This window comes from Drosophila simulans, chromosome 3L (genome assembly GCF_016746395.2).
Source record: "Drosophila simulans strain w501 chromosome 3L, Prin_Dsim_3.1, whole genome shotgun sequence".
Classification (NCBI taxonomy): domain Eukaryota; kingdom Metazoa; phylum Arthropoda; class Insecta; order Diptera; family Drosophilidae; genus Drosophila; species Drosophila simulans.
In genome coordinates this window covers 12,556,152-12,566,503 of record NC_052522.2, presented here as the reverse complement: position 1 = coordinate 12,566,503, position 10,352 = coordinate 12,556,152, and the positions used below count along the sequence as shown (strand labels likewise).

The 10,352-nt window shown below is 39.1% G+C and overlaps 2 protein-coding genes across 2 annotated transcripts; both read left to right on the top strand.

Annotated features, from left to right (window-relative positions):
* Positions 1-76: 76 nt before the first annotated feature.
* On the top strand, positions 77-2,916 carry LOC6737866 (RNA polymerase II degradation factor 1). Its single transcript, XM_002084658.4, has one exon. It carries the CDS (start codon positions 173-175, stop codon positions 2,264-2,266), a length of 2,094 nt encoding a protein of 697 aa, XP_002084694.2. The 5' UTR covers positions 77-172; the 3' UTR covers positions 2,267-2,916.
* LOC6737865 lies at positions 2,654-10,194 on the top strand. Its single transcript, XM_044922896.1, has 5 exons — positions 2,654-2,915; positions 2,971-3,175; positions 3,275-4,214; positions 8,583-8,665; positions 8,726-10,194. Exons 1-5 carry the CDS (start codon positions 2,654-2,656, stop codon positions 10,152-10,154), a joined length of 2,919 nt encoding a protein of 972 aa, XP_044778831.1. The 3' UTR covers positions 10,155-10,194.
* Positions 10,195-10,352: the final 158 nt, after the last annotated feature.

Below are 10,352 nucleotides of genomic sequence, written 5' to 3'. Positions count from 1 at the left end.
ACAGAAAGACTTCCTTGGTTCATTTAACTTACTATTTATGTCGACCAAAACTCTCTTTTTAGTTTTGGTCAAAAAAATGACATTACAAAATTCTTTGTCACGCCAAAAAACAAATTTAAACGGAAGCATTGTATAATTGAGACAACAAATTGTATCTGGGGAAAAAGAAGAAATGCCCAATGGCGGAGTCAAGTCATCCAGGTCCAGTCCCTACTGGCGTAATGCGAGTCCTCCTCCGAGGAGGAACTTATCCTCGGAGCAATCCAGCAATCGAGTAGGACAGCAGTTGCTGCGAACCCTGGCTCAGAGTTTACCGTCTGGACAGGAAGCCGTGCGTTCCCGATCTTCCTGCCCAACCACACCTCGTCGTCGCCGGCAGGCCAGTGTCTGCAGATCGATGGGCAGTCCAGATTGTGTGCCATTGGTATCGCACAGTAAGCTCAAGACACCGGTTCGATTGAAGGCGGGTATGCCGGTGAAACCAGTGCTGGGCGTAGATCCACCCAATTCAAAGACTCCTGGTCAGTCTAATATGGCCTCAGCTAAACGTCGCAATGAATCCCCCACAGTGAAGGCGAAAAGCAGGGAAGAAGAGTTCAATAAGATACCAGAGCTGCATAGTGAGGCATCCGTTGCCAAGGCCAGAGAAAAAGAGTTCGAAAAGATACCTTCCAGAGTTCCGGTCTTGACCGAAGAAAACAAGCCAACAGACGCGAAAGACACAAATAATTCAATTCCGGAAACGCAGGAGAACTTGAAACCGGAAACGGAAAACAATTTAATAAAAGAGGAAGAAAAGCCCACTGAAGGTATACCAGAAACGGATCCGAAGCCATCGAACTCGAAGATAATTCCCTGCTTTCGGGGAGAGTATCCCACACGACATCGTCCTGGTACTTGCCAATGGTTCCAATCCGACGTCCCCAATTGCGGAAATATCGTGACCATATGCGATGAGGAACAGCAAATTATGGGTGAAGCGGAAATAGTCACCGCATGCGAGGTTACCGAGGCACATTTCCTGAGCCTGCAATGTGAAGATGATAACATGAACAACGAACCGCCATCGATTTCGAGGTGCAGTAAGTGCACGGGTTGTCCACAGCAACAGAATGGTAATTGGTTTGGACAGCAACGATCTTGTCCTCAACAGCAACAACCGTGCTTTCAACAGAAACCATCTTGCTTGCAGCAGCAACCATCTTGCTTGCAACAGCAACCATCTTGCTTGCAACAGCAACCATCTTGCTTGCAGCAGCCACAATCTTGCTTCCAGCAACAGCAACGAAATTGTGGACGAAATCCACCCTGTCCCAGTGCGAAACCAAAAGGATGTCTCAAGTGTCAGGAGCAGCAGCAGTCCAGCAAAGCATTTGCCTACAATCTGCAACAGTCGATGCAGCAGCAAGTTCTACCGCCGATGCAGAATATGTATCCTTGTCAGCAGCTTCAGCAAGTGAATCCCTGTGATCAAATGGAACAACAAATGCAACAGCAAGGCATTGAGCAGAACAACTATGGCCTGACCGAAATGCTGGCCGAGGAGCTGAAGAAGCAAATGCTCGAGGCTCAGGCGCAGATTGCCCAAGTGCAACTGCAGTTAAATAGTGCTTGTGGAGCCACAAGAGTGCGACAGATGCATGTGCTGTCCCAGAATGCCACCGACGTCCCACGTTGGGCGCCAGAAACTCAGTTCATGGATGTCCTGGCAGAGGAGCACGACGTGGGCGATGCTCAACCGGATGAAACCATGGAAAACGGCGAAGAGGATCAGGGATTTAACGCGCAATTGGATCAGCATGCATTGCCGGCTAGCTTTCCGTGCCAAACCATCGAGTCCACCAGGTCGGAGACGATTTGGACCATGCCATCAGCTGCACAGTCGTCACAGCAACAGATGCAGTTTGGTCTGTATCCTGTGCCACTAACGATGCCAAATCAGAATAACTACTTCCAGCCGAATCCGCAACAGTTTTCCTGCCAAATGGCTCCCTTTCAGCAGCAGCAACAACAGCAGCAAATGGCTCATTGTCAGCAGATTCAGTCGTGTAGAGCACCACCTTGCCCGCCCAAGAAGCCGCCTCCTTGCCAGCAGAAGCAGCAGCTACAGCAGCAGCGATTATCCTGTCAGCAGCAACAGCCCATAAGATCAGGTCCACCAGCCCAGTCCAATAAGTGTTCTCATTCTCCACAATTTTGTCCCAGTTGTTGTTGCCAGCGGTATGCCCAAATGAGATTCATGATGCCCCGATGTTGGCTGCGCTAAAGATTTCGAAAAGTTCTAGGTTTGTGGGCGTAACTTATCTTGAACAGTCAACATAAATGTTTCTTCAAGCTAAGATACCTTACAAATACCAATTTGAACATGAAGTTGTGCAATTCTTCCGTTTAAAATTGAGGCGAGTAAATGAAATGCTTTGAATAAAGTTTCGATTTTAAAGCCTAATATTTGAGTTTTTTGTCAACTGCTTGAATTTCAGTCTTGCACATTTTAAATTCACAGTTTTCCAAACTTTAGCGGACGAGTGGTCAAGAATCTGAGCTGAACGCCCCATTTTGTTCAAATTACAGATTTTTCTATAAAATATATAGTCAGAGGAAGGGACATCCCCTCTGCCATTGTTTTAATTCAAGAATTTGTAATTTAAATCAAATGAACGGCGGTTTTCAGAGGTGTCAGCACACATGGTGCTGCCAAAAAACGCATCCTTGCATTTCTGTACGAAATAAAGCCATGCTGGGCAATGGCTATAGATTAGGTGGATCAGTTGGAACAGATTTGAAAGAGGGTATCAGGAAGTTCGGGAAAGAAGCCCAAGGAACTTCAAAGATTGTTAGCAGTTCTCCATGTAAATTTGGCAAGCCAAAAGGACAATCTCCGTGCAAGGATACCTATACACGAAACTTAATAACAGGTAAATTATTTAATGAGGAATTCACAACTGACTTCTAAATCTTCATATTTCAAAGGAAAAACATGTTTAAATAAAGTTGGATCCACAAGTAAATCCTTGGCTAATCAAGGAATGCAAAATCCAAAGTCAAAATCAGATTTGGAACAGCATCAAAAAGCGCTTGTTAAAGTCAATCCTAAACGTAGAAGAGAACGTAAAAAGACGCCTAAAAGATCAACAGCTGGAAATATTGAACAGCCCTTAGATGACGATGGTATATGGTGAGTGGGCTTTTCTAGCTTAATCCTTGTTTAAATGCGAATCGTAAATAGGTTTGAATGCAATGTGCCCTTTCGAGTAAATATTCCCTTTCCTATTAGCATGAAGAATCTATTTGGTTCGCAGTTGTTTCAAGGCAATAGCAACTATCAGATCCTTAAGGCCGTTGTCCCGGAAGGAAGGATTCAGAAGAATAGTAAGCTAGAGTGGCCACTAAGCTTCTCAATGCGTCCAGCTCTTCCAAATCCAGATCTGCAATCTAGCAGTTCATCCACCAAAGCAATAACATTCACAAAGAAAAAAGGATTTAGACGTGGAAATAAAGCCTCGCCCTGCGAAACATCTACTCAAACCATCGAAGAAGAATCTGATCCTGTTTTGATCTGCCTGGAACAAATCAGAAATCAACTGGCTGGCAAATCTTCTGAAGGTCAAGAGAAAATCTTATCACGCTGCTTTGCTGAGAAATCTACAATTGAAAGTAGCATTCAGAACGAAAGAAATGAAGCCGGTGTGGAAAATTCTAAGGAGTCATCCCCAAATGAACCCATTGAACCTGAGAAAGACGATAAAAGTGATAATTCGAAGCCCTCTAATCCACAAGAGACAGCATCATTAGGAAGTTTTAAGAATAGTTCATCAAGGAATTCTTTAAACATATTACCGCAGCCTAAATCAGAGACCAACAATAAGGAAAATAAAAGTACGCCTACTAATACTCAGGCAAAATCGAATGCCGATTCTTCATCGGTTTCTACAGAAAGTCAGAAAAAGTCAGAAGAAAAGGTAGAAGCCAATTCAAATCGTAAGGATGGAGACTTGAAAAAACCAAAGGAAACCGATAAGAAAACTAATTTTGTATGTGTTCCCACGCCTATTTTAAAACCACATATTTGTCTGTGCAGGATACCAAGAGTTATTCCAAAGTTTACAAGGGTTATGATGCCGAGTACAGTGTGCCAGCCTCTTTTTGTGAATGGATGTCGAATGCCAAAATGGCAAACTCATAGGCAAAGCAACCAACATTACTGCCAATGCACTGTGGTCCAGAATTCGATTTTTTTGGCATAAAGTCTAAAAATTGAGCTACAGACTTGAAACTTTGTACATTTTGTTGTTAAATCACAAATAGTTTGCACAGAAAATTTGAAGTTTGTGCGACCACGCCCTCTCTTGCCTCCCATATTAACTACTGGTATGACTCAGGAGTCAACGAAATATAATTTTTTTTTTTTTTTTTTTTTTTTTAAAGTCGTGTATATTGTTGTTTTAAAAATAATCGCCCTCTTTTTCTTTTAGTTCTACATTATAAATTTCCGAATCTGAACTCGAATCAGAATCAGAATGTGAATCCAATATTTTGTCTCATGGATCAGGTTTAAAATTAGACTGTATTTCCAAAAGACTTATTACTGCCTTCGGAAGTGGTTTTTCCTATTTTTTCTCTCTCTTTCTTTTAAACAAATTGTTGATAAAAGTGGGTCCGAGGAATCAATCGCTCTGTGGAAAATATCACTCATCCTATTGATCCGACTATTTTTCCTTGCATGTGATAGTCGGTCCCTTTTGTAAAGTTTATTCCAGGCTTCACTCGAATTTTCAGTTTCCTTTTTAATCTTTCTCCTGCATTTTGGTAGGATAAGTTTCGGCGTCCCATTTGCTGGGGTGTTTTGGAGTTTTCAAAATCACTAACAAGAATTCTTATCTTAGACGCCATCCACTTGGTATGTTTGGAAATAAATCGGTCTAGTTGTCTGTTGCACTCGGGCAGTTTTCTTTTAATAAATTATTTAAAATTTACTATTTTTTTGTCAATCTCTTCTGTCTTTTTCGATTCCTGATTATTGTTGTTGATTGCGGAATAAACGTAATCCGAAACATAATTTATTTGCCTATTGTTACGCCTCCAAATGTTCACGAGGTCGCTATGTCTGAACTCGAACTTGCCTATATAAAATCAAATTTTTAAGAAAACGAGCAAAAATGGGCAAAAGATATTACTTTACCGTCAAAGACAATAGTTAAAGGTACAAACTGACGTTTTTAACTTTTGTCAGAAATTGTCAGAAAATTAGTTATACTCCACGAAACACAGGGGACACGTTAAAATTTTCTGTTAAGATACACATAAATTGGATGTCACACAACATAAAAACAGTACAACTATACATATATTACCTACATAAGTTAAAAACATCATACCTTGGCATTTATTTTCCATATTTTACTATAATTTTTGGATGCGTATTAACGATCATACCACATGCAAAAGTAAGCAAGTAATTTTTCGGAAATTGCATTCTCTCAATCAGCTTTTTAACACTTCAACTTTAAAAGCTCATAAAACGATTTAGTGAAGCTTTCGGTCAATTATGTTTTTGGTTTTTATTTATATGATCAATTTTCTATTAGAAAATAATTGCTAGAAGACGATATATTGACATAAAAATTTAGACTTTATGCCAAAAAAAACGAATTCTGGACCATAGTGCATTGGTGGTTTTTCTCTGGAATATTGGAAGTTTTGGAAATATAAACAATTATTTGTATATTTTTCATACCTTCCTTGGTCCTGTTGTGATATGTTAAGATCATTTAGACGTTGATCGTCGGCAAGGATAAAGGTTATTTGGCTTTGTGTAGAACTAATCGAGCTTTCCTCATTTCCAAGTTGATTTAAAATACTTGCATTTATACTGTAGTTCGGAGTTTCGCATTCACGACAGTTCGCAGTTACAGTCTCTTCTTCTGTTGAGATATTATTGCATCTTACGATTTCATAGTCATCTGAATCACTTTCACAAGTTTCGTCCTTGAGTACAAGTACGTTTTCCGAACAATTGTTGTTTTCTTTGCAATTTTCCTGTGAATGTGATTTTTCAGATTTATTTGTTGGGTTTCCTTGGGCGAATTGAAGCATCCAGCATTCTGGAGCTGAATTTGAGCGCTGCCTGAAAGATACTTCTCGATTTGTATTGCAACTTTGATCTGTAGTTTGTTTTGGATTAACCGCAGCGTTTTGATGGCTATCTAAATTAATTCTTTCATCCGGGTTTCGTTTCTCACTTTCTTGCGAACTTTCTTTTCGGGTATTTCTTTCAGAAATCAAATGGTCCGAGTTTCTACTGAGGCTACTTTCTTTTATATCAATGGCACTTTTATTTTGGCTTGGTTTCAAAGCTTTTGAGATACTGTTTTTGGAAGTGCTTGGAGTTTGTGCTTCTGCTACTTCAGGGACTTCATCATGATCACAATCTGTGGAGTTCTCTGGAAAAGTTTCGCCTCCAGAACTCATACGATTCTTATGTCGTTGTATCCTTTTATTTCTTGTTTGATTTCGTGGAATATCTTGATTTTTATTTACAATTTGCTTAACTTCATTTCGTTGGGAAGACTTTTTCGTTTTCGAACTATTCTTCAGAGAACTATGAGATGTTTTTCTAGACGATGACAGGGATTCGTGGCTGCTTATATTTGAGTTTCTTTCTGGAGAAGATTTCTTTGGGCATTCTTCCTTGGTCTTCGATCCTTCAGAAAAACACTCCCTTTCACTTGTGGCAGTATAACTACTATTCGAAACACTCATATCAGAAGATTTTTGTGAACTTTTACTCTTCACACTCTTTGAGGATCTAAATTCGCTATTTGAGGATCTACAGTCGCAATCAGTATTGGTTCTGCTGGAAGTATATGAACAATCATATCGGGGACATTGTTTTGTGGGCAGCTCCATTTCGGTTGATTGACTGTAAGTGGAGATGCGATCCCTAAAGCAAATATTCTTATTTAAGGTACTATCTCCGAATCTTCGATTAGGGTGAACCCATTCTCGTTTCATAATACCCCGTTTGCCCATAGACATCGGTTTTTCACAAGATTCTGATTTTACTTGTTCATATTGTATGGCATCCTTCCTAGATGCAGCTGTAGAAGGCATTCGAGTTTGATGTCCTTGTGCGTGGATACATTGCACTATGGTCCAGAATTCGTTTTTTTTGGCATAAAGTCTAAATTTTTATGTCAATATATCGTCTTCTAGCAATTATTTTCTAATAGAAAATTGATCATATAAATAAAAACCAAAAACATAATTGACCGAAAGCTTCACTAAATCGTTTTATGAGCTTTTAAAGTTGAAGTGTTAAAAAGCTGATTGAGAGAATGCAATTTCCGAAAAATTACTTGCTTACTTTTGCATGTGGTATGATCGTTAATACGCATCCAAAAATTATAGTAAAATATGGAAAATAAATGCCAAGGTATGATGTTTTTAACTTATGTAGGTAATATATGTATAGTTGTACTGTTTTTATGTTGTGTGACATCCAATTTATGTGTATCTTAACAGAAAATTTTAACGTGTCCCCTGTGTTTCGTGGAGTATAACTAATTTTCTGACAATTTCTGACAAAAGTTAAAAACGTCAGTTTGTACCTTTAACTATTGTCTTTGACGGTAAAGTAATATCTTTTGCCCATTTTTGCTCGTTTTCTTAAAAATTTGATTTTATATAGGCAAGTTCGAGTTCAGACATAGCGACCTCGTGAACATTTGGAGGCGTAACAATAGGCAAATAAATTATGTTTCGGATTACGTTTATTCCGCAATCAACAACAATAATCAGGAATCGAAAAAGACAGAAGAGATTGACAAAAAAATAGTAAATTTTAAATAATTTATTAAAAGAAAACTGCCCGAGTGCAACAGACAACTAGACCGATTTATTTCCAAACATACCAAGTGGATGGCGTCTAAGATAAGAATTCTTGTTAGTGATTTTGAAAACTCCAAAACACCCCAGCAAATGGGACGCCGAAACTTATCCTACCAAAATGCAGGAGAAAGATTAAAAAGGAAACTGAAAATTCGAGTGAAGCCTGGAATAAACTTTACAAAAGGGACCGACTATCACATGCAAGGAAAAATAGTCGGATCAATAGGATGAGTGATATTTTCCACAGAGCGATTGATTCCTCGGACCCACTTTTATCAACAATTTGTTTAAAAGAAAGAGAGAGAAAAAATAGGAAAAACCACTTCCGAAGGCAGTAATAAGTCTTTTGGAAATACAGTCTAATTTTAAACCTGATCCATGAGACAAAATATTGGATTCACATTCTGATTCTGATTCGAGTTCAGATTCGGAAATTTATAATGTAGAACTAAAAGAAAAAGAGGGCGATTATTTTTAAAACAACAATATACACGACTTTAAAAAAAAAAAAAAAAAAAAAAAAAATTATATTTCGTTGACTCCTGAGTCATACCAGTAGTTAATATGGGAGGCAAGAGAGGGCGTGGTCGCACAAACTTCAAATTTTCTGTGCAAACTATTTGTGATTTAACAACAAAATGTACAAAGTTTCAAGTCTGTAGCTCAATTTTTAGACTTTATGCCAAAAAAATCGAATTCTGGACCACAGTGCAATGGTGCAAGTACCTTTTCGTATGAGCAGCACGGAAGAATTGGGCATTTCCCAGCCAAAACCATTGTGAGTGTTCTTCTTTTCCGATAATTATAATCTCTCATTTTTAATCCAAACCTATTTCAGGAGGAAATTAGGTCTAAACTTCACCAGACTCAATACCAATCAACTTCAAATGGCACCAGCGACTACAAGACACCTTCCACTACAAACCCAGAGAACAAAAAGAACGAGGAATCGAAACTGCAATTCTTCTGTTGGTCAGATGAACGGTGTATTTGTTCTAGCTTCTTCGCCATCTACTAGAACGGATACAGCAGAACAATCCACTGAAAGGAGAAATAGGAATCTGCAGAATATAAATTATCCAGGCGGTTCACATTCTTTGAGTAACAATCCACCATCTTCAGAAAATAGACGTAAAGCCCCATCCCATACATCTTATCCAGTACTTAGACGTATTCAAAGAAATGATTCAAACAATTCGCAAAGCAGAAGATTCATTTCGGTTAGCAGCCAATATCCTGAGCAACTGAATATGTATTACGAAAATCAGCACAGACAAGATGAATACCGAACTTGTAATAGAAATAATAGTGACCAAAGCCACCGAGATAGTCATCAAAACGAGGAAAGGTCGCATAATTCAGCTAAAGTTGGAGCTTCTGGGTATTCTACTGACTTAACTTGGACAGATCTACCTCCGAACTCCCGATTAGTAGCTCCCAATACATCGACTGACGTGGAAACACTGGAAACGGTGACCCTAATGCATCCTCGAAAACTTCGTAGTTGTGAAAGTGCTGGGAACAGAAACCAGGCAAATATCAATGAGAACACAGTTCTTATAGAGACAACAACTCCCTGTAACAGGGAAATTCTACTCCAGGCCTGTGGACGACCGCCCTGTAACTCTTGTCCTCATCACTACACGGGTCTTCCTCCAAGTCTCCATCAAGGATTTACGAAGCCTCCGGATCATATGCTACAACCGCAGATCTCTGTGAGTGCTCCACAAAATATCACTCCCTTCGATGAGGGATTCCTTATAGATCCGCGGGATCAGTGGATGACCACTAAGTCACCAGCTTCAGCACCAGCCATGCAGCATCAATTTCAAATGAAGGAACAGTGTCAGCCGGAACATAGATCCTATCATCAATTTCAGGAACCTGTACATAATCCAGAACCAAGTACCTCTCAGCCCAGAAACCATGGCTACAATCCTCAACTAAAAGAGAACATTCGAATGCTTCCAGATGGATTCTATGAACGCACCGTGCATAAGTATAACATAACACGCATGGATTCAAACTTTCAGCCACCGGAATTTTCACTGCAGCCAGATTTTCTTCACGGAGAACAGCACCCAACTTTCAGACAGCACTCTTGTCCATATAGCAATCAATATCATCATCCGCAACTGATGATGACACCCGTTCCAGATCCCAATCGACGTTATATTCCACCACAAAACCAATACCCAGCTGAGATGTTCTGGCCACAGCAAAATGTACATTTGGATTACTATGATCAATCAGAATACCAAATTTAATCCAAACAGTTGCAAGAATACATTAAATTACTTTAAAAACAAATTAAAATTGTAGTTCTTCTATTTAAAGTAAAAATATGGTAACAGATTTATAAACTCTATCGAATCAAATCTTTCTAAATCAGTGAATACAAATTTCTAAACCATCGTATAAAATCAAATAAAATAAAATATTCAACTTATCTGAAGTCTTATTGA